This window comes from Bemisia tabaci, chromosome 2 (genome assembly GCF_918797505.1).
Source record: "Bemisia tabaci chromosome 2, PGI_BMITA_v3".
Taxonomy (NCBI): domain Eukaryota; kingdom Metazoa; phylum Arthropoda; class Insecta; order Hemiptera; family Aleyrodidae; genus Bemisia; species Bemisia tabaci.
In genome coordinates, this window is record NC_092794.1 from 11,107,628 (window position 1) to 11,132,255 (window position 24,628).

At 40.6% G+C, this 24,628-nt stretch overlaps 1 protein-coding gene across 6 annotated transcripts in view; it reads right to left on the minus strand.

Moving 5' to 3' along the window:
- IRSp53 (Insulin receptor substrate 53 kDa) overlaps window positions 1-24,628 on the minus strand; it is a 566,313-nt gene that overhangs the window by 13,873 nt on the left and 527,812 nt on the right. For all 6 annotated transcript variants that reach the window (XM_072296691.1, XM_072296692.1, XM_072296693.1 and 3 more), the window contains 6 exons: window positions 13,919-13,980; window positions 13,211-13,282; window positions 9,251-9,385; window positions 8,339-8,404; window positions 2,919-3,110; window positions 1,884-2,100 (listed from right to left, as the gene is read on the minus strand). In XM_072296691.1, coding sequence (XP_072152792.1) covers window positions 1,884-2,100; window positions 2,919-3,110; window positions 8,339-8,404; window positions 9,251-9,385; window positions 13,211-13,282; window positions 13,919-13,980 — 744 coding nt within the window. The remainder of the gene's footprint in view (window positions 1-1,883; window positions 2,101-2,918; window positions 3,111-8,338; window positions 8,405-9,250; window positions 9,386-13,210; window positions 13,283-13,918; window positions 13,981-24,628) is intronic.

Here is a 24,628-nt window from a genome sequence, read left to right on the forward strand (position 1 = left end):
ATCTACTCCATCACCAGAAAGTAGAATTTGAGAACTTTCTCCCACCCCCCAAACCTTATCCCTGTTGCAGTCAATCCTTTGAACATCTGATCTGAAATTTTGCCCCCGAATTTTTACCAAAAACATGAAAAATAAAAACACGTTTTTGTGCAAAAACACATCATGTTTTTGGTAAAAATTCGGGGGCAAAATTTCAGATCAGATGTTCAAAGGATTGACTGCAACAGGGATAAGGTTTGGGGGGTGGGAGAAAGTTCTCAAATTCTACTTTCTGGTGATGGAGTAGATTTAAGAACTTTCTGTCAACCCGAACCGCTCGTTTTCCCCCGACTCATCGCTTTATCCGGCCTCTCTTTTTGAGTTAGCTGCACCCATCAAGTAAGTAATGGCATAATTTTCATGGTACCTAAATGCATAGAGTACAGAAGAACCGTAATAACCAATTCTGAACGAAATAAAAATCCAGCGCTCGAGGTTGCAACGCGATTTGGGTCATTTTGACGAATTTTAAATCAAAAGCTGGCAACACTGCAACTCTAAATTGTTCAAGTATGCCTTTTCTTATCGAAAACTCTCAGATTGCACATTTTTCGTGAAATTTTGGAGGAAATCACACCTCGAAACCTTCATTTTATCATCAAATTCGATATTTTTGAGTCCGCAAATTGGCAACGCTGCCGCGGGGGGCAAAAAATTTTGTATGGGCATGAAAATTTCAGAAAAGTCACATCTTATACCAGGTTAATACATACTAAAAGTTCAGATCGGTCACGGCAAGGATGAGAGAGAAAAGGTTCAACTTGCCGCCCCGTGCTCAGTGTGCTATTTTACCCTTAAAAAACCGCAAAAATTCGATTATTTTTCAAAAATCTCAAACACTCTACTTCGAAATTGGCCAAAACCCCATCAGGCAGTACCCTACTACAACTTACAATTTGAATTTTTGATTTTGAATGGAAATCACACTCCGAAACCTTCATTTTATCATTAAATTCGATATTTTGGAGTCCGCAACTTGGCAACGCTGCCGCGGGAGCAAAAAAATTTGTATGGGCATGAAAATTTCAGAAAAGTCCCATCTTATACCAGGTAAAAACATACTAAAAATTCAGATCGGTCAAGGCAAGGATGAGGGAGAGGGGGTTTAATTTGTCGCCCGGAGGCCAATTTTGCTATTTTACCCCTAAAAAACCACAAAAATGCGATTATTTTTCGAGGAGCTCCGACAACCTATTTCGAAATTGCCCAAAAACCCATCAGGGAGTACCCCACTACAACCTCCAACTTGAATTTTTGATGTACAACAAAGTCGCATTTAAAGTGAGTTCAGGGGCCTCTTTTACTCCCAGATTTTTTGTAGAAAAACTTGACTTTTCTTCAGTGTTCAAATATATTTATTGATTTCTCTTCATCTCATGGGTGATTTTTTAGTGGCTAGTCAATGAGTGCCGCTAACATCAAACAAGATAGTGTCAATGGCCTCTCAAGATGGATCCCCTTATAAATTTCTTGATTTTACCGAAAATATTTCATTCCCTGATGAATCATGGTAAGTATTCCCAGGTTATTTAAAACATGGATTGGTCACTTTGATTTTGAAAAATCAGATCTGATTCAGACATGAAGGCTTATTCAGAGCAAGGGCTCATGCTTATCTGGTATTCCTGAGAGTGAGGAACTTTGTTGTTCTTTATTACATTGAATGATGCCATATTCATAAAAGTGTCAAAAGTCAATGCGTGCCATTTTTTACGATACCTAACAGAAGAATGCAAGAGAAACTGTCTCATTGGTGAAATTGCGTACACATAATTAATACAAATTTCTCTCCTTCCAGAGATAAAAATCTTGGAAAAAAGAAGAAAAATACGTTAGATACAAACCTTGGTTTAGGGAATGGTTTGATGCAGAGAGGTTAAAATCTGATTTGGCACGTGAGAGTAGATTATGGGTCATGGTCGGACTGGTGACTTCATGCATGGCACGGATATCGAGACAAGACGCATCCATTGACTTAGTCTTTCGCAGCTGGGAAGTTACCGACACTCTATCATCCTCCATTCTTTGCATTCCATCATCATCTGGCCACATGCTGATTTGCTAAAAATTATAAAATAAAAATCGTATTACCTACCTACAGAATATCCATGGAAAGAACAACTTAATTGGCCCGAAACACTGACAAAGAAGCAACTTAAATCGGGACTACGGCCGCAAATAATAAAAAGAACACATAAAATAATTTTACGTGTTCTTATCATTATTTGCGACCTTAGTCCCGATTTAAGCTGTTTCTTTGCCTCGAGAATATCTGAAGTGCATGTTTTTGGCACCAATCATTGACTACTTAATCGTTCGCAGCCAATAGGGTAGAAAGCTCCAAAACCCTGATCTGTTCTAGCGATTCATAGACTATTCTTCAAAGTCTTAGGCTCACAGAATTCATAATGGAGAGGCTTGGCGGACAAGGTGCATAACTGTATAAGCGCAGTTTTTGAGAAGAATGAGATATTAATAGTTTCAACTAAAACTAGTCGTAATATATATGTAGTGAAAAATTCTCAGCTCAAATCTGATTTTTTAACATCATAAAGTAAGTTTGAGCTTCCTTACCACCATAATGCACCATGTGATTTTGAAACTTAAAGCATGTAATAATGGAAAAGGCAAAAACTGCGTTTATGAGCTTTGTCTTTCTAACCACTCAATAGGGCAGCCTTACAACCCTTGAATTTTCATTTTTACTTGCATTTCCTTCAGTGATGATTTATAAACAGTATCTATTTCATTTTCCTCGAGTTCAACTCTTGTTTTGCATATTCTGTGAATGCAAGATCTAGCATTTTCTCTGCTGCTTTTACCTAAAAATCACTGATTTCTAATGAATAAAAATTAAAGGAATTATAGCTTATACTTACACGCAATTTGGAAGCAAACATTGAGTCGACAGACTCAGGTAAGAATTCTCGAGTTTTAGCAATGTCTTGCCAGTCATCCAGGCCTCTCTGGTACATAGACTGACCGCTCGAGTGATATGCCAAATAGTGCTTTGCTAGAGAACAGTGGCGCTCTAGCACAAACCCATACCGACGTCGCTCTTGCGTCATGGCCTGAAATAGCAAATGACACGAAAATTTAAGATCCAGAGTAATACGGAAATCTAAACTCATTTCTTGGACAAAAAGAAATCATATTAGGTATCACATTTACCTTTTCCAAACCTAAGGAAAATTGATTCTCAACTTCAAGAAATTATAACTTAAATCACTCAAGACCTATTTGGTGCATCCGAAAATTGCAGTTCAGTTGATTGTATGGTCAAATGAAGCTCATAGAATTATCTTATTATGAACAATTAATTTAAATGAGAGTAAATAAAAGTGCAGCAGGACAAAACGCCTCTCTGAAGTCTAGAGATAATTTAACCTCTGTAGTTTTGGGATCGTTAGATTGTCACACCATTGATAATATGTCCACTGGCTTTAAGGTGATTCGATGGACGCCATATTTTGTGTCAGTACGGCATGCGATATATCGCAACTATTGGTTCCATTTTTTCAGCTACTCGTCATTTTTCTCCAATTTTGAAATCGCAATTCTGTTGTCAGGAGTCTAAAGCACTCACTTACAAATTTTTAACAAAGAAATTCAATGTAATAAAGGCGTGGTTTTTTCAGAGAGAAAATATCGCATTCGAGTGCAATTTCGATATCAGTATCGAATGCAATGTTATCTCTCTGAAAAATTCACGTTGAGTTTCTCTGTTAAAATTGGTAAGTGAGTGCTTTAGACTCCTGACAACAGAATGGCGATCTCAAAATTGGAGAAAAATGACGAGTAGCTGAAAAAATGGAACCAATTGATGCGATATATCGCATACCGTTCTGACTTAAAATATGGCGTCCATCGAATCACCTTAAGTACAAAAAAGCATTTACCTTTGAAGAAACAACTAAGAGGGCCTTGCGAAAATAATTCAAAGGATAGACTCAAAATAACGTTTTAACCAGTGAGTTCAGGGTTCAAAATCATCCTGCATTGTATTCCAACCTCAGAAATTCACTTAATTTGAATACAATATATTTATTTGACAATAACATGTCTATGCCCGTGCGTATAAGGGATGTTAGTACTAGCTATGACATGATCATGAGGGAGAAAATTAAACTCCATTTGATCGAACAACATTTTTGGCTAGTCTGAACTTCACATATGAAAACCTAACCATACATTGACCATACTTATATATTGACAAATTCAGTTCTTCAGATGTTTGCTAAAATTTAAATGAGGGTAAAAGTAACATTCTTACCACCCTTGATTGCACACATTATTCTAAATCAACAAAGAAATCTGCGCCGAATTAATCGAGAAAAGAGTCACTCTTTGCACCTTTGCACAGTTGCACTTTTTGTTTACAGACTGTGCGAGTAGTCCGCACCCGCACCATGCGTGCCCGCGCACGCGTGCTGCGCATGCGCCATAGGCACTGCGGAAGTCATGAATGAACCATTCAAAACAGAACGAACCAATGAGAGGACAAGAACTTGTCATCGTACTCATCGTAGTACTATGTGTAGTATTTTGTAGTGAGTGTTGCCAGATCGAATGATCCAATGTCCGCAAAAGCTTCAACGACAAAAATTAGTTGTTTTCGACTCCACTCGACTTTCATAGTTTAGAAATAGCAGAATATTCAGCTTCAGGAGACGTGTATGTTCTTTTCCTTGCGAACGGTTTTACATTCTGTCGTGCTAAGGGAAGACGTCGTATGAACCTTCTGGTGTTGCCAAATTTTCTTTGATAAAACACGAATTTTCAGGTAAACTTGTGAATATTTTCCTTCCAATTTTTCAGAGAAGTTTGTTCGCAATTTCACCTAAAGTCCCTTTACGGGTGAAAAACGGCGTTTTTCCCTAGAACAGCAACATGTGCGTTTTAAATACATCTTCATTATTTTTGGGTTCTCCGTTGTCTTAGCTGCAGTAGTGAATGTCCGAACAGGAAAAAACCTCAGTGGAATTTATCTGTTTTCCCCTTTTACTCCCCCCCCCCCCATCCGGGCCCCCCGTCAGAGCGTAAAATCGAATTTCAAAGAGGGGCTTGGCGAAAAAGGCGCAAAAGTGCAGTTTTTGAAAAAAAATTGAGATATTTATGATCTCGACTAAAACTAGTTTGAAAGGAATTTCTATGAAAAATTCACAACTAAAATCCAACTTGAAAGCATGAAAACGTGAGTTTAAACTTCCTCTTTGCCATGAGGCTCCATGTGAAACTTAAAACAGGTATTTCTTGAAAAAGCAAAAACTGCACCAATACGTTTTGTCCTCCAGGCCCCTCAAATGGGAGAGAGATTCCAGAAAGGCGGCAAGACTAGCTTTAAAAAATGGACCCAAAGAGAAAAATATGGAAAATCATCGAGGCATGGTACCTCACCTAAACTCGATGGTTTGTAATTGATTAAACTGAATGAAAGTAGTGTAATCAACTTGCATGAATTACCACTGCTTTGAAATCCATGATTAGGTTTTTGCTTCAATTTTTCAAAGCAACGACTGGCAGCGGGACCGGACTAAGTTAACGATTGAAACTCAATCAAAGATCTGCTAATTTCCTCGCCCTCCCTTCAATTCTCATTAATTCTTGAGAACCCTTCATTTTCTCGTTTTCAGACGAGGGGACATTTTGCAAACGCAGCTCCCATACATAAACCAATGAACAGACTTGATTTAAAATTATAACCGCGATTAAAAAGAGGGGAATTGTCGGGATCAACGGATATAATACACTGTAGCTAAAATGCAGCGATGTCAGTTTTCAGTGGTAATGAAATAATATTTATTTTTACTTATGCATCAGCCGTGTTCATCCTGTCTTTAAAGATAAATTCCATTCATTAGGAACGTAAAAATTCGGCATTTGGACTTATTTCTATTAAATGGAACTATAGATGAGCGGGAAAGATGGGGTGTGCTCTAGAAAGCTGCTTAAGAAACAATGTAAAAGTGGGCGTGACTACCTTTGGAGAAACGGAAAGGCGGCTTCGTCGTCGCTGACGTCACTGGCGCTTTATAATTCCCGCATTAGTTCTTACGGCCCTCGACTAGGGAGCACACCCCTTTTTTCATACCTATCTCTGGTTTCGTTTAGTAGAAATACGTCCATTAGACCCAGTACTGACGATTAAAACACGTCTCTGCCACAGGGCCGGATTAAGGGATGGCCACATGGGCCGCAGCCCATGGGGGTAAATCTAGGGGGCGGCAAATTTTGCAAGTTTTTTAAATGTAGGTATAAATAAATCGAATTTAGAAAAAAAATTACAAACGAGAAAAGGAAACAAAATCTCTCATTTCCTGAGAGTATAGTAATTTCTAATTTTGTCGTCTTTCAGTGATACAAGAGACAGCACCTTTAATTAGTCGAGTTACGAGAGAAACCAAACACACAATTTGGCCTGGAAAGGCGCGACTTGAAGAGAAATGATGACGAGGACTTGAGATGAAAAGGAGAAGCCCTCGGCGCGGTGGTCGGCATGTAACACATATTAGCGCCTACAAGACTGCACGAATACTTCACGCATTGCATCAAACACAGTGCGGTCACTGCAATCAGCGTGAAACGGATAGCGCCTACAAGAATTCATGAATACTTCACGCATTGCGCCAAAGACAGTGCGGTCAGCGTGAAACGCTTAGCGCCTACAAGACTGTCGGAATACTTTACGCATTGCGCCAAACACAGTGCAGTCTGCGCGGCGCGGCGGCGGAAGTTAAAATCATTAAACTGCATTTATGTTTGTTCTTTCATAATTTTTTCGTTCATTTCTTATGAATGGAAGGCCTTGTCCATACAGAGATAGATTTACGGAACTTAACTTTCGCGCAAAGTTCCGTGAACTTTTGCTAGTAGTGTTGACAGGGCTTTCCCAAAAAATGTGTCCAACACAAGTAAACGCGTCTTCTGCATCCTTCCCCCGCTGACACGTTCACTTGATGGTTTTTATTTATGTTTCAAACCGAATGAGAAGGGGGCGGCAAGTAGGTAAATCCTGCCCTGCTCTACCATAGCTGTTCAGTGCACAACCAATCCATTTGGCCGTATTTAAATCAAAAGGAACTATATACATTCTATCATGAACCCTGAGATTCATAAGAACGCATGCATGGCAGGGCTTATGTCATTATGGATATAGTTCCTTTTGATTTAAATGCGTCCATTTCATATCTTATGCAAGAAGCAAGAATTTTTAGCTCTAAGTGCAACTAAGGCGCGGGTTTACAGCGCGATCTGAAAACCGCGCGATAGATTGTTCGGATAAAAAATAGGCGTTCATTAAAAAGGAAATCGGGAGTTTTTATGTCGCGAGGAAGGGACACGAGGAATGTAGGGTCGAGGGTCTGAAGTAGGGGATATCAGCGCGTAAATTAAAAACTTCAGTTCCAGATTTTGGCGTCTTTGATTATTCTCTACGAGGGCAAGGGATACGGCGAGAGGTGTGATCGCATAGGAGCCGAAAGTAGCTCTCTTACAAATTATGGACAATTTAACCGTCTTGGTACCTCAGGGCTTTCTAAGACCCAAAAAGCTGGCCAACTTTTACGAGAATACAGGAATGTGGGTTCTGAGTATGGCTTCATCCGCTTTCATCATCTCGACTCATTGATGGAATTGAAAAACTGACATATCGACGGCGTAAGTCGGCACTCACATAACTCGTTTGCGGTGTCTAAAAATCTTCGACTCTATGTTATTTTTTTAAAGGAGAACAAATTGACACTATTCCTTGAAGTTTTGGCAGAATTTTCTTCGCATAGAAACGAAAAATCACGGCACTTTTAAAGAATTGCCGTTGAGTAGTTTTCCGTATGAAAAATTAAGTATGACAGGAAGTCTGCAGCGTCGCAAACCGAGTTATGTGATTGCCGACTTACACCGTCGATATGGAACTACGCCGGGTCGGAAAAATGACTTTTTTTCCGGAAACGACTCATGCTGAGAAAAAGTTGTATTAGCATGTCAGAGTAACGTATACAAAATTTGAAGCGTCTAGGTCAACCCTAGACCCCTCCGCCGTCGCGATTTAGGCGTAGGTAAATGTTAAAAATTCATTTTAATGGATGGAAAAAGGTCATTCCGGTAAATTTTTCGGAGTTACTCTCCTTCGAAGCAAAAATTTTACACATTTTGTCGTATTTTGAGCGGTTTAACGAGTGACCGGCGTGCGAATCACAATAAAGCAGCGACGCCGCGTTGCGGCGCCTACGGCCCGGAAAGACTTTTTTAATGGGGTATTCTTGGGTTGTTTTTCAAGAGAAGGAAACAAAAAAATACTTACACTTTTTAAGCTCTGTTCACAAAATGAGTCTAACTTCGATTTCTCCTCCTCTAAAATTTGCATGTTCTGAAAAAACAGAGGAGGAAAGTTAATTATCATTTCGTCGAGAAAAAACCACAACATCAAAAATCAACTCGCCTTGCCAATAAATCTGTTTTGAAGCCAAATTAAAGACAAATATAATCATGTTTATGGTGATTGCATCGCTTTAAAAAATTGCCCCTCTATGCATACGCGTGGTTAAGAATTTTTACTCTTTTGGGTGTTGTGCAGTGTCATTATTCTGAACACTATTACTGACAAAATAATGAAATGTAGGCAAGTTACCATAGTCTCTAAGTTAAGGGATCAAATTTTTTTGTGACATTTTGTTTGTTAATCATACAATTGCATCGCGCCTCAATACTAGTTCATCAACTGGTATACAAGAGAATTCTTTGGTTACAATAAACCGTGATTTTTTATGGAAAATTGTGTGATTCATTTAAAGATTTTTCAGGAATCTACAATCGGCATCACATGAGAGATCAGTTATCAAGTTACTTATTTTCCCCCCAAAAATGTAAAAAGCACATGAGGATTTTGAATATTTCTTCTTAAATATATCAAAAACAGTATAGGTGGCTGGAATTACAACAGACACAAAACTAGAATTTATCCCTATGCTTTCATACACTTAAAAGAACAAATTGAAAGCTATATAATGTACTTTTTAGTGTAGAAATTAATTTAATGATATACTTCTATAAAAGGTAGTGTAATTTTTCATTTATATTTTTAGACAAAGTGGTGACTGATAAAACTTTTACATTTTCAATCAGGATACTGCTCTGAATTGAACTTGACTGTTCCCTACTCAATTCGTTTATAATGAATGGAGTCCACACGTAACAGAATGAATGAGGAACGTACCTTCAGCTCTTTGTCCATCGCAACTGAGGATTTGGAGCCAACTCTTTTTTTGCGCTGCTTTTTCATGGCGGCGGCCGCTTTACTGTAGCTCTCCATCCTTTGCTTATGTTGCTGCAAAAACCGCTTCTGTTCCGACTGCAAATTAAAAAGAAATGAGAGGTGTAAAAAAAGTTTTCAAAAATAAGTCAATAAATAAATTTTACTTCGTAATATAAAATCATAGATACCCCGCGCAACGTTTAACTCCTGGGGCGCGAAGCGCTTCTTAAGGTTGAGTCACGAAGCGGTCATGGGGCGTAGCCCTCTAGTTTTATATGGAAAAAAGGTGTTCCTAACGATCGTCATCCTATACGGAACCAAAAATAATACAGAAATAGAGCAAGGGAAAGGACGCGCGTTGATGACGGCGCAGAGATACAATTATTCGTGCTTGATGGATGTCCGTGTTGCATCTTCAAAATTGAAGGGTCGATGGCGCGAGGCGTGAATTCGCAGTACTTCGCGCCATGCTGCCACAGAGATGTCCCTCAGAGTCGAGAGGAAAGTTAAATATCGAGGTCCGATCACATCTCTCCAATCTTTGGCTGTGTTGGCACTTCTTTTTTTCAATTTGATGTTTGATTCTATTTTAGGATGTAATTATACAGACCTATACATCTATAGCTCGTATATACCGGCCCATAACTCCCTAAAGGGGCTAATTATTGAAATTGATAGAAAGGGCGATAGACAAAGAAGACATGGCGAGTAAGGAGTGATCCTATTGGTTGAAATGGGTGTTTCCTATAGAAGACTGAGGGGGCAAATTATGGACTAACAGTAGGGTCTTCTTGGGTATTGCCATGCCGTTAGTTAGTCTATTACTTACCTCCTTTGTCCATTGCGACCATCCATGGGATCGCTTTATTTTCATTTTGTCTTCTTTGTCTATTGTTTTGTCTATCAATTTCAATAATCAGCCCACAGCAGAGATAGTCGGATTAATTTCAACCGGCTTGGGATTTCAAGGGGTGGTTGTCAAAATCCCCTGACACTTGATATTTTCTCTTTTTTTTCATTTTGATGTCTGATTCTTTTATTGGGGATGCATCTGTAGACTGTATATCTAAAGTAGGTACTTTCCTTTCGAGGCTTACAAGTTTTGCAGAAAATCTGTATTCGATCGGAAGACATTTGGCAAAGTCTAGAAGATGATACGGCGTTGCTACTCGTCGCTCCTTCGACATAAGGGCGTATCTCTATTTTCACGCGAGCCCTGAAAACAGTGGCGTGGCGTGAATTGCGATATATCGATTGTTATGCCATTTAAACCCACGGCAAAGAATCGATAATTAAGGTGTTCGCTGGGAACACCCTATTTATCGATCCTTTTTCATAGGTTTAAATGGTATCACAATCGATATATCGCAATTCACGCCACGCCGCTGCCTGAAAAGCATGGGGTTACATGAAGAACAGGGCTCTCGTAGACTTAGAAGCGCGGCAGCGATAGAAGCCTGCCGTTTGGATGCCCCCTCCTCCCTCACCTCGCAGCTCTCCTCGGGAGATGAACCTGTTAAGTCGGCGAAAACATTTAAAAAGCCCGCGTGGGCCAGGAAGAGGGGGGGGGGGGTTGCCCTGGCTGGGAGCAAGAATAATTTCCGCTCCTACGGAAATAACACGAGCTCCTCCAAAAGCGCCAAGGAGGCCGCCGCGCCATCGCTCCGGAGGGGGAGGGGGGACGGTGCAATTTTAACGGGGGCACCTCCCGTAATATCCGCCGTATCACCTTTCTCCGTCATTTTATCGCGCTGCCACTTCAAAAGCATCGCGGGCCGCGACCTTTATTGCCGAGCGCGCACGAAAATTCGGAGAACCTCCCGCGCCGCCTTCGGTTTATCTCCAAGCCCGCTCCGGTTCCTTCTTAAAGCGCGGTAAATAACGTTTTACGCCTGTAACGGATGGAGTGATCGTCGGAGAACGAGACGAATCCCTAGGAAAAGCCTCACTGCCGACTTACTGCACGGAGAAAAAAACTTCGTGCGTGGGACCCGAAGTTTAGGTCATATGGATCTCTGAAGTGTTCGGATTGAGCATCTAAGCACTTAAGGTCCAGCTGCCGAAGTTCAGGTCAGACATCTGAAACTTCAGTTCTTACATCCGAAGCACTTCGGTTTTCACATCCGAAAAACTTCGGTTCTCACATCTAGAGTACTTCAGATGTAAGAACTGAAGTTTCAGATGTCTGACCTGAACTTCGGCAGCTAGACCTTAAAGTGTTCAGATGCTCAATCCGAAAACTTCAGAGATCCATATGACCTAAACTTCGGGTCCCACGCACGAAGTTCTTTTCTCCGTGTGAAGGGAGTAGCAACCGCCCAAATTTTCACGATCGAGTTTCCCTTGATATTCGACTGATCATGAGAGTCCGAAGGGGAGGGGGGGACATGGGCGCCTGATCACCCCTAGAATTGAAAATCGATCGTATTCGACACATCAAACAGTGGAAAAAACAAGGAGGAAAAATGGGAAACAAGGCTAAAAATACATAGTTAATAAAACCCGAAACGTTTCGACTCTAAACTGAGTCATTTTCAGTCGGAAACAATAAAAATTTAAAAAGAAACGATGAAAAACCTGAGCCCTACATGGTGGCGGCCGGGATCTGAGAAAATCCATGTAGAAAATCCATCCAATGTGAGAAAAACCATCCACCACTATGTAGGGCTCAGGTTTTTTAAAAACATTTTTATTGTTTCCGACTGAAAATGATTCAGTTTTGAGTCGAAACGTCTCGGGTTTTATTAATTGTGTATTTTAAGCCTTGTTTCCCATTTTTCCTCCTTACTTTTTCCACTGTTATCATTGTCTCGGGCTGCTCTTAAAAAAATTGTATCTACATCAAACAGGTGAGATTGTATCGATATCGATTGGTTCAACATGTAAACATAGCCTCAAAAGTCAATCTAGAAATCTGACAGAACAGGTTTTTCTTTATAGATTTTTTATTCTTATGAGAACTAAATGGCAATGAAAAGTGAAATTGTTATTCTCATTTTCAGCTTTTCCAACTTAAATCCTAAAATATTTGTTCGAGGTTATGTTCTATTGTTTTGAACCAAACGAGACATCGAACCGCTATCGAATACGGTCCGTAGTGTCATCTGCACAAATGTTCCTGAGATGAGCCAGAAATAGCCGTTTTTCAATGCAATAGTATTTCAAAGTGTCAAGAAACTGCTTCTTGCAAAGCAAACAACGAGAGGATTGTTAGAAACAAATTGTACTGTTTTTTTCATAGGAAATTACTCCCTCTGGCGCACCATACAAAAAAAATATCATAAATGCCATTAGTTTCACCGTACATATTGGTAGGTGCTTAAATGAGCAAACCAGAGATATCAGCTCTGACTCTTGCCTTGCTTCATTCATAACTATGCTCGGATTATGGTTCGGTAGATCATAACTAGTACTAGTAGGTATGGCTCGAAACTATTCTGAAGCGAACATAGTTTGACCTGTGCCAGTGAAAATGTTTGCGAGTCAGTACGCAAGAAGATCTTCATCCCTATAAATGCATGTAAAATAGTCGGAATATATCGAGGGGACGGTTTCACCAAGAATCGATTATTTTTCATAGAATTAAATGGAGGAAAGACAGAGTTGCAAAGACACGAGAATGCAAATCCGACCTCTGTACCTGGCAAGTTAATTGCTATAATAATTAAACTATAAATGTTCAGTGTTAAAGTAGCAAGTCATGGACAGGAGATTCGAAAAGAGAGGGGGTGTGGGAGAGATGACAGCAAGTGATACACGACTGCTCCTCGCGGGTAGGCCATCCAACATGCATTAATAATACCCGAATTGCAAACGAGGCGCCTTCGAAGGGGCTAATGTGACCCTTGTGACCTGGGAACTTCATGACTACCAATCATCGATTTGTAAGGATCGTAGATTTGAAAATGTTTTCAGCCTCACCTGTACAACTTTGGTGTCCTTTTCCAGATTTGTTTCGAGAGGCACCAGAAGATCGACGTAGAATGCTTTCAGCTGAAACAAGAAAAAAAAAGAAAAGTTAAAAACGAATATGGAAGTGGACCAAAACTGATCAAAGGGTTTCAAGTACGTAACTAAAATAAGCGAATTCAGTTTTCATCTTGTGCTCGAGCGCCTTAGATGGCGCTTCGGAGAGGAGTCAAAAGAGTAAATTGAGCTTCGAAAAGGGCGGAGGAAGTTGAAGCAACCCTCGAGTTTTAATCGATGAAACAATGATAATTTCTTAATCAAAAAGACGGCAATTTCCATTAACGCGCGGCTGAGGTGTAGCATCGCCTCTAGCGCTGTGCCCTCCGTCGCGCGTCGTCGCCCCTTCATTTCGCGTTTCTGCAACCCACGTGACTAACTACACCAATAGCCTTTCTCCGCGCTGCTATCTGTTCTACTGCCTAGTGTGAGGTGGAACTTTCTAGTATTCTAGAAAACTTGGAGGCTGCTAAGCCACGTCATATTTCACATATATGTATTATCATGAGTTAAGGAACCAAGAGAATTGTCCAGAACTTTTGGTATGTTGATACAATGGTCCATTCGCGCATTCTGCCTCATTCAGGTGTTAGTGTACAAGATTTAATTTGAGGGCGAGATTATTAGTGTTTTTTTGATGTATTAAGGAAGAGTTTTACTTACAATGTTCATTTGTTGTGATTGGACTTCTTTGTACACCTCGACAATTTGCATCAAAGCAGAACCTGCAACAAACAGACACAGAAATCAAAAATCTAGAACGTAGTAAAAACAACTGTCGCAGAGGATACTCCATTATCGTCGGGTTCGAGAAAGCAACTCTTCGAGTATATTAGTTTTTCCCATTGTTATCATGGGGATATTTCGGGACCACCTTGCCCCACAAGTGACAACAATGGCTCGACAAGATAATTGTTCGCTTAGCAAAAAGAATAAGTACAGCTCTGGAAAAATTTGTATGGTGCATGAATTAAGGGATGGGTTATGAGAGGCGTCTAGCAACGATGATGAGGACAAATTATACGGGAGTAAGAGCCTTCGCTAGTCTCTTATTAAAAAAGATTCAATATAAAATCCCGGAGCTTGCATTCATTAAAAAAAAGCAAAACTTTTCCTCCGCATCCGAGAGTTGAGACAAACCTAATTTCTCCATTAAATCTCAACATCGGGCGATGCCCGTCTCTTCATTGACTAATTGCTTGCCCTCTGCTCTCGGTTAAATGTCTGCAGTACCAGAAGAAATATTGTAGATGAATTTCTTATTTTCCATTGCTTTCTTTAATTTGAACAAATTTGAACAGTAAGAAAAAGGTTGCTTATTTTCATTTTATTGAGGTTCATTTTTTTGCGTGGATCTCGCTGAAAAAAATGTCATTAATATCCAAGCAAATGTCTCGAGAGGAGGTTTTTCTTGATCTCGTTTTTGTAGATATTATGGCACGAAGTTAATCTTGCGCCCAGTCTCCAAATTTTGAGGTTGCATCAGATATTACTGCGATTCACAACATTTTAGCTCACTGTCCAATGGCAGAGAGAACAGAAATCTTCTCTATAATGCATTTACGGAAAGTTTTCCTCGGATCTCGGCCACTAATATGTGGGTCTCAGGTTTTTTCTTCGATACTTTTTTAATTTATTTTTTGACTGAAAATGACTCAGTTATGAGCCGAAACGTCCAAGGTTTTTAGTGATGGTTTTTAGCCTTGTTTCCCGTTTCCCCCTTTGTTATCATTGTATCGGGTTGCTTCGTAAAAATTTGTGTATATAATACAATTACTAAAGTTAAGTAGACTTTGTTCGGTCTTTAACTGAGACAAGACTCAGTTTTAAGAGGACCTTGATACGTCGTTGGTTTAGCTGCGGGAGAACAGAATCATAGTGGGTAGAATCAGATTCGAATATATCCACATTTCTTCGATCATTTTTTGAACGAGGTGGTGTGGCATGATGAGGATCATCACTTAGGTTTAAGGTCCCCACTCCAAAAAAAGGGATACGACTTAGTAGTGATTCCTATAGAAAGCACCGTTCTTATGAAAATAAAAAAAAAGTACACTTGGTTCATCTTGGATAAAGGGTTACAAAATTCTACGTCAAACTGCAGAGACTGTCTTGCCTCTGAAGATGTAATCCTATCATGGGTTTGTTAGACTGCTCAATGCACCATTCTCACCATACGGAGTACTTTAACTACATATTGCAGTGAGAGATATATGCACTAACCCTGCATGATACAAACAAGTACCTATGTGTATAGGTAAACTAATGGCACATACGTTGTTGCTAAAACGAGTCAGAAATAGTGGCTCCTCGTTGAAAAATGTAATCCAATTGTCCGTGTCCATCCCGATGCACCTCACCACTTATAGCTCAGGGATTATGAGTTTCCTCTTTTAATACAAAAACCTCCAGAAACTTCCGTGTTGAAATGAGTTATGCAGAAATGTCTTTTCCGGAAGTGCTGCCTTTTTTTGATTATTGACGGAAACGTCGATACAGAATCAACCGGAAATTCCCGGAAGTTGAATTGAAATGCCGCATGCGGAAGAGCCGCCACTGCCCTGACGCACGATTTTCATCTTGAGTTGACGATTCGCATTTTGCTCCGTTAAAATAGATTACCATCCCGGTCGACCGCGCGATTTTTACGTATTTAAGCGTTAAAAGGAAGTACATGCACAAATGAATTAAATCAGAGGGGACTGAGTGATCCAGAATTTGCGCCTATCATAGTTGTGTTGATTTGATGTATTTTAACATAGTTCCTTTGAGAATAAATACGTTCATTAAATTGTTTCCGTGAAATATGAGCCGGATTGGCTTCTAGAACCAACCGAAGAGTAAGATTTTAGAGCTATGTGCATTGCTACATCGCCTTCAACAGAATCTACTGCGATAAGAGCTTTCATTGAACTTTAAAAAAGTTCAGTAATTGCTTAACTAATAATAAGGCTCTGAGATAAAAATTGATCTTCAAAATCATTGAACTGGGGATTTACAAGTACAAACTCGTAGTCCCAACACTTGCGGACAACACAAAACACTCAAATCCTCGAATATTTATCCATTTATGTATCTCGGCAGAGGATGCATTGTGGTCTACCTTTAAAATCGAAGGCTTAATAGTAATGCGTATAAGCTTGGCCCTTTCGTGTTGAATATATCGCCTCTAAATATTGTAACAAAAACTGACTCTGCGCCGAAAAAAATGAAAAATGAAGATAAACTTGCTGAAATTTTGCAAAATATGGCAGCATCGCAAAACACTGACCACCGCTCGGTAAACATGTTATACTGACTTACAACACCCCCGCAGACGTCAGATGAACGGGGGAGGGGAAGGATCATTTTCATTCCCGAAGGGCAACGCGCGTCCAAGGGTGAAATTACAAACCACTCCCCACCCGCCTCCGTCGGCCTAGTCGTGATAGCCTCTTTAATTGGCATCCTCGAACCAACGCGACAGTCTCTGAAATTATTGTACCTAATCGCGTTGCGGTAATATTCATTCCTATATTGTTTATTCTTCATGTATAATTACCGTGAATACTTTTAGAAAAATCATACTTCGACAGCCGTAAATTGGATGGCACTATGCAAACGAGACATGTTTACATTAAACAGGGTGCCTACTAATATTTTCACGTTGGATTTTCCTGATTAGTTTCCAAAATATGTTTAATCTGGAATTTCCTGACTTTTTACGAGAATAGATTGACACTCATGAATCAAACCATTCGATGAATCGACTCAAACGTTTGAAGAATGCTCGAAAAACTCAGAATTTCCAGATCCATGATCGATTTTCTTGATATTTTCCCGATTTTTCCTGATGACATAAAATTTCCTGGCAACAAGTCCTATTTCCTGATTTTCCGGTCTGCACTGGCGGTAGACACCTTGATTAAGGGTTGTGTAAAATAAGATCTGTGTGGACCTAATAGGATTATAAACGAATGCACAGGCTGTAGCTAGGTTATTTTGGTGGAAGGCGGGGGGGGGGGGGGGGGGGGCTAGCGCCCCAGGTGGGTCTGGGAGGTATAATATGAATAACTCTATCGAAAGCAACTCTTTCATTCGCTGCAACTCCAGTAATCTTAATTTCAATTATTATAACTATAATTGAAACTAGTAATAAATTTAACATAACTATGAAAAATAATATAAAATTAAACAATAATGATAAAATAAATGTGATTTATAAAAAATTTAAACTAAAATAAAAATGTATAAAGAATTTATTTAAATACCAGCTGACTAGGTGCCAGCGGTTGCGATTAGACCTAAAGTTATTTAACTATATTTAGATAAATTATATTGATTAAAAATATGTTAATAAACCAAAGTGTAGATAAGTAACATTGTTAAATTTTAAAAAAGTTTTATCAATACAAATTAAGATCTCCTTTAAAAACTAGCATACCCCCCCTCCCGACCCTTGAAGATAGGAGAGCTGTGGCCGAGCCTCGTTTTTCACCTTTTCTTCCTAATCTATGCGGCGGTTCATCGGCAGCATAGAGCGAAGCATTGAGAGTTCACGCCTCGCGGTAAGCGCCTTCAATTTGGCAGACGCAACACGGACATCCATCAGGCACGAATAGTTGTATCTCTGCGCCGTCATCAACGCGCGTCTTTTCTTTCACTCTGCCTCCTCTTTGTGTTTGCTTCCGTTTGTCTCATCTGTAGTAGTGCTTTGAGGGCTACGTGAACAAAACAGCCTAAGATAGGAATCGCGCCTTGTTTTGTAACTTTTCTCCCGAATCTGAACGACACGCAACACCTGGCTAGCGGCAAAGATGGAGAATCCTGAGTTTACGTCTCACGATATCGCGCCTTCAATTTGCAGATACAACAAGGACATCCATCAACCACGAATATTTGTATCTCTGCACCTTTATCGATCCTTTTCCTTCTGTCCTACTTGAATCATTTTTATCGGGTCAGTTTGACCCAACTTGGGACTTTGCGTAAAAAAGTCTTGGGCATCCAAGGGTTAAGATAATTAAGGGGCTTGGAAGACGAGTTGCACAAGTGCAGTTTAAGTGCAAGATAGGAAGTTCAATTGGACCTCATTTTGCAATAAGGAAGTAAAATTTCTGTTTCAGTTTAGGGACGACGTTTGCACATTAGTTTCCGAATGAACATATGTGTTTTTACGGATGACCCAGAAATTGTAGTTCCTTCTTGCAAAATAAAGTTCAATTAATCTTTTAAATGGATATTCTTCTTTTTTTAAAAAAAAAAAAAAACAAAACCGAGGTCCTAGTCATAGGTGGAAAAAAGAAGAAAATAATAGTACTCATTTGACTTCAAAAATTTCGGGGGAAATTGGGGAAAACCCTGAAAAAGACCAGAGGACTGATCAGCACAGCCTGTAAATTTCTCCCACGTAAAAAGTTATGCGTCTCTGTCGAGGCGCCCTGTCTCCTTTAAAAAGTAAGAAATCTTAAGTTCACTGCCGAGATTACTAACGACACCATACCGCCCCTTCTTGTCAGACGAGGCGAGAAGTTTCCTGATATATCGTTTTCTTTTTTCAATTAAGTAAGCCTCCCCTCATTGTCAACGAGGTATCGACATTTTCCTCTTTCCGAGGACGCTTAAGTTAACTGTACACATCTTTATCCAGATCGCTCCGTAACACCCCTTCTTTTTCTCCTTCCCTCACTCCTCCCTTCCCCCCTCCTCCCTTCCCTCCCTCCCTCCCTCGCCTCTTCTCCCCTTGGTTTTCATACTTATATTCAATGCCACAAAAGACAAACAAAAAAGATGGGAGTGAGATTTTTATGGAAGACGAGGAAATGACTATCAGATATCTAGTACCGTAGAATATGGCACGTCTAAGTTGCACAAATCCTAGCAACATTAGAATGCTCTCGGTTTCTTTTTGCAAAATGCAATCCATATGCTTTATGGGAACCCTGCATGATTTGTACTCACACGAGGGAACATGATTCCATTCCGCGGCTACAAAACTGACTCAACAATTCCATTTTTCACCAGGGTATGATCGCGCAATTTTTTTCAAAAATTTCTACGATTTTTGAATGTAATCAGAGATTTTAGTTAGAAAGAAAAAACAAAGATAAATCGCGTGTAAAATCTTGCAAAGTTAATATGCAAACACGTTCGTTTCGTCTCGGATACGACGAATTGTGTATGCGTGGAAAAAGGAAAACGAAAGTCAGGTCGTATGTTCAGGGTTCTTACTTTTTACGCGACGCGATGTGCTTACTGGTGGTGGAGAGGGTGACAGGTGGGAGGTGAGTAAGCAGTGAAAATCTCTGCTATTAAGGGAATCATCCCTTCTTCTCTCCTGGTGTTGTACACTGTTATCCAAGCTCAAAGTGGAATAATCGCTCCCAACTGGCTCATAGCTGGGAGCTGGCTCCATCCCATATGCACCAGCGACAAGCAGTGAATCGGTCTCTATGTATGTTAAAAAACCTAGTAAGTTCATTGTCTATTGAGCCCTGAGCCCTATTTAAATCTCAACTCTTTTAATCATCTATGATTCTGGACATATTCGGGTTTAACATGGACCGATCCGGATGTTGAATGCTCGCCATCATAAACGATCTGAATTTCCTTTGAGAATGCTACATACGTTGTAAAGGATGAATTTATAATCCTACAAGCACTCGCTATGACAGGTAGTGATTTGACTGCTCCAATGTCAACCGCCCACTAGAGGAGCGAGGAATGATTATCATAACAGTGCTCGAAATATTGACGAGAAAGGTAGTACACTCGCGCCAAAGCACTGTGGCCCAAAACTCAAGAATAGGAAGAAATAAGTCGGATAATGACTGAAAGATCACGAAAGTTTCGTAACTGATGGTTTTTGAGTCGCTAATTTCGAATTTGATGTCAAATTGCTCTACATTTTAATACCCTGACCTATTAATTGTGGGCAAGTTTATGGCACGCTGCGGCGCGGCGTGCTTGCCAGCTCGAAACGCGCACTGACGCCTACAAACCTAAGGGGATACTTCAAGCATTGCGCAATGCGTACTGACGCCTACAAACCTAAGGGGATACTTCAAGCATTGCGCAATGCGCACTGACGCCTACAAACCTAAGGGGATACTTCAAGCATTGCGCAATGCGTGAAGTAGCCCCTTAGGTTTGTAGGCGTCAGTACACGTTTCGCGCTGGCAGCACGCCCGCCCGCCGCCGCTCCGCGCTCTCCCGGATTTCTTGCGGGGAGAGCTCCCTGGCGAAGAAACTCGTGTATCGTGTAAATTTTTTTTTAATTTTCGAGTTTTAAAATTACACACGGGTCATGTGAAGTAATTAGTGAACTCTCAACGCTGGATGAAGTGTAATAATGAAAGGTGGGTCGTGCACCATGCGCGCTGTGGACGGCGCAGGGCAGCTCATCATATTCTCCCCTGTGCTCTGTCGCGCTTCGTTCAATTTTCAACTAAATTTGAAATTCCCGCCATAGTTCAGAGGCGGGAATTTCAAATTTTGCCCCCCTTTCTAAGCTCCTTGATCTACTATTATACAAATAACCTTGGTACTATTTCCAAAATCTGATTACAGTGGGCTAATCTAAGGACAATCACTTGTCGATGACCGCAAATATCTGGGCAATAGGCCCGGAAGATTGACTGACAGCACAATCGCGACCTTGCAGGCAAATTATACCCTGAGAATCAACGCGCAGGGGATTGCATACTTTCCAGATTTGATAAAAAAAACACGCGTCGTATGAAGAAAAAATTCCGGACCTTCTTGCGAAATTGCCGCACTTTTTCTGTACTTCCGGACCGCACTTGAAAAATCAGTACTAATTCCGGACAATTCCGGACTCGTAATCACCCTGAACTTATGTAAAGATTTCTGCCGTAATAGCAAAGAGAGCAGTAAATGCATTTCTGTATGAGCCTTGGTTAGCACATGCTTCTATGGTCTCGAGGTTCATCCCAACATGCACTTATTGCTCTTCTCGCTATCATGGCAAAGTTCACTGGAGAAAAAAACACATCGGATCTAGAGTCCAGACTCTTAAAAACATCGACAAGAAAATATTCTCTTGATTCAATCAGATTTAAGTTTAAATCAAGAACCAAGCCTCTTAATTTGAGCGGATTTCCTTTTGATTTAAGCTTAAATCTGATTGAATTAAGAGTATTTTTTCTTGTCAATGTTTTCAAGAGTCTGGACTCTAGATCCAATGTGTTCTTTTTTCCAAAGTTGTAAGACCGAAGTTTGTCAGACTAAGGCTAACAAAATAAAACACGAAAGTGAATTAGGCAACATGAATTCAAGTTGGGCTGCCTCTCGTCGAATCCTTGTGAACGTGTGGCGAAATTGCATAACTCATCGAATTGAAGGCGTTAGGTAAACATGCCACAGTGACGCGGGAGCCACAATAAGTCAGGAAGACGCGGCGCGCCGCCGGAAGAAAGCTATCCCTTCACCGGAGCGATTTGACCGCGGAAAAGCGGGATTCGGGAGGGAGGAGAGCGGAGGGAGGGGTCGGGCAGATCACGAGGGGTAAGAAAACCTGGGCGAGAAAGATAAGCTTTTCCGGTAGACCCTTTTTGTGGGCTAGTCCCTCCGTCGATCCTCCGGGCGCGTCTTTGTTTTGTTAAGGGCCGTTATTTACATTCGGTCCCTCCGTTTTGCGGTTGGCAGTGCTTGTTGCGCGCGTTCCGGCCGTGTTTTTTGGTCGGCTTTTCGGTCGGGTAAACAATCGCGGATGCGCCCGGCGGGTAGGCAACATCTGAACACGTTCCTTTGAACGTTCATCTTCATGCGCCTTGTCGATATGCTACGTCTAGACGACCCTAGCTCACCATGTGAGTTTGTCCAGGCTTCCGTTCCATGTTCCATTATTCCAATTTCTCCCACTACATGACCGTCAAAAGTTCACTGGAAAAAAAACACATTGGATCTAGAGTCCAGACTCTTAAAAACATCGACAAGAAAAATGTACTCTTGATTCAATCGGATTTTTGCTTAAATCAAGAACCAAGCCTCTTAATTTGAGCGGATTTCCTTTTGATTTAAGCAAAACTCTGATTGAATCAAGAGTATTTTTTCTTGTCGATGTTTTCAAGAGTCTGGACTCTAGATCCAATGTGTTTTTTTCCAGTGTTCCGAGATCATTTTTAGACTTTTTCAAAAGTTCCGGGATTCTTTTTAGACTATTTAAGAAGTTCCGGGCCGGCGAAAGTTGGCCTAGCGGTCAGCGCGTCTGACTCTAGACCAATTGGTCCCGGGTTCGAATCCTGGCGATGGCGACAAATTTTCACGGAACTGACGGGTGGATCTGCAGAAACAGATTCTACTCAACCTTAATCCCTGAAAATTTGAAAGCCGGAGCATGGATGTGCCAAAGTCCCCTTGATGTCTACTGACAATAAAATAATCTCTATGTTAAAACACTTTATGTCTGCAGATGGCTGTAGATTCCTAAGTTACTAAATAAAAACAGAAATAGAAGCCAAATAAACTGGGGTAAAAAAATTCCGGGATTCTTTTTAGTCTTTTTCGAAAGTTCTGGGATTCATTCTAGACTATTTCAAAAGTTCCGAGGAAGTCCTGGAAAATGCAAAAGATCTGGACCACTTCGGAATTTCAGTAATTCCGGGGAAAAATTCAGGAAAATCTCGAAGGTTCCGAAATTCGACGCTATTTACAGGAATTGGGAGCACTGATTTTGTCGATCCTGTTTCAGTCGACGCCATACTAACACTGGCACATGCAAGAGCTCCATTCTCAGTCAGAAAACGCCGCTAAGGATGCGCAAAATGCCTAGACCTCGAGCTTCAACCCGAAGTTCGGGTCCCGAACTCATGACAGGGAGCGGCTTTCATCTTCGGCCCGGTATTTGCCTCTGGAAAAGCTCTGTCTCCGAGCACAAGGGCAGGTGAATTCTCTATTTCGTCTCGTCAACTCACAAAGGAAGAAGCTCACGAATCAAATAGAGCCCTCGTTTAGGGCTTAAAAGGGAGAATGTTGTTAAGAGGCGGCAGTTTATCACTGCCGTGCTAAGGAAGAACGCCGTATGAGCATTTGAGAGTTGCCAAATTTCCTTCGATAAAATGTTCATTTTTGAGGAAAGTTATGAATTTTTTTCATTTAAAATTTCAGGACTCTTCGGTGGAATTTCGAGCAAAATAATCTGAAAAATTTGAGAACAAATATTCCCAAGTTTACCGGAAATTCGTATTTTATCAAAGGCAATTTGGCAACGCCTAAAGGTTTATACAGCGTTCTTCCTTAGTACGGCATATCAAACCGAGAGACAAACGGGGGAAGACGTTTCACTTTCGATACGTTCCATGCATCCTTTATCAAGATTACCCGCAAGCTGTAGCATCTCTAGCCAATCTGCGCTTCACTTATTTACCCGTCTCGCTGCCACATCTTGAGGGGGTGGGGTAGACCTAGATTCTGGCCCCTAGTAATTCAGTCAACTTTGATTTCCCTTTCCATAGGATCTGCTGGGTATTTTTTCGACAAATTTTGTTTGTTAGATTTTAAAGAGTCTCTAGATCAATTAGAAGTTGTTTCGAAATTCGAAAAAAATTAAAGATTATGCCTTTTTTAGATTTTGGTTCAAATTTATCGAAAATTTCGACTCGAAAACCCCGAAAATTTGGGAATCAAAATTGTTGAAAGATCCCGTGTTAAAGTGCGGAGGAAACTAACTGGAATCATTCAAAAAATTCAAAAAGACCTGATGGATCCTGAAAAACGGGACATTTTATGTAAAAAAAAGTGGTTTGCGGAAAATCAGAGCTTCGCAAAATGAGTAAAAAAAAACAAAACACATGGAAACAAGTTGGTACGGTGCCTAGACCTCCCCCACTTTGAAAACCCCCTCCCCTCCCATCTGTCCTACTTATCAGAATTTCAAAAACTTGGTCTTATTTTACTCGACAGAGTATGCAGTGCAAGAATTGTCAATAATCGAAAAATTTCGATTTTCCCCCTTCTCTACCCTTAAAGATTCCTAGACTTTAACTAGCTCATGTCTGCGAATAAAATTCTTAGAAAAATTGCAAGGAAAAAACTTATACCTGGTTTCGAGAATATTTTTGCTTTATTGGGGGGAAATTTGGCGACGCTCAAGTGTTGCTACAGCTACGTTGTTCCCTGGCATGTCAAGAGGTCCGGCAACCGAGGCCCAGATTCGAACGGCAAACATTGTCTGAAGAGACGCATTTGCGGCTGTTGTTGCACCACCTTGGGGGGGGCTTCTGTCGGAATGAAATTTACTCGAAAAATCCCTCTTGCGTCTCATGCCTTAACTCTGCCGTGATAGCGAAGAGAGCCGTAAGTGCAAAAAATGGCCGAAGAGGGCGGCACTTTACTGGAAAGCACTGTTTTCGATTGGCTCTCATGCACCTGCGG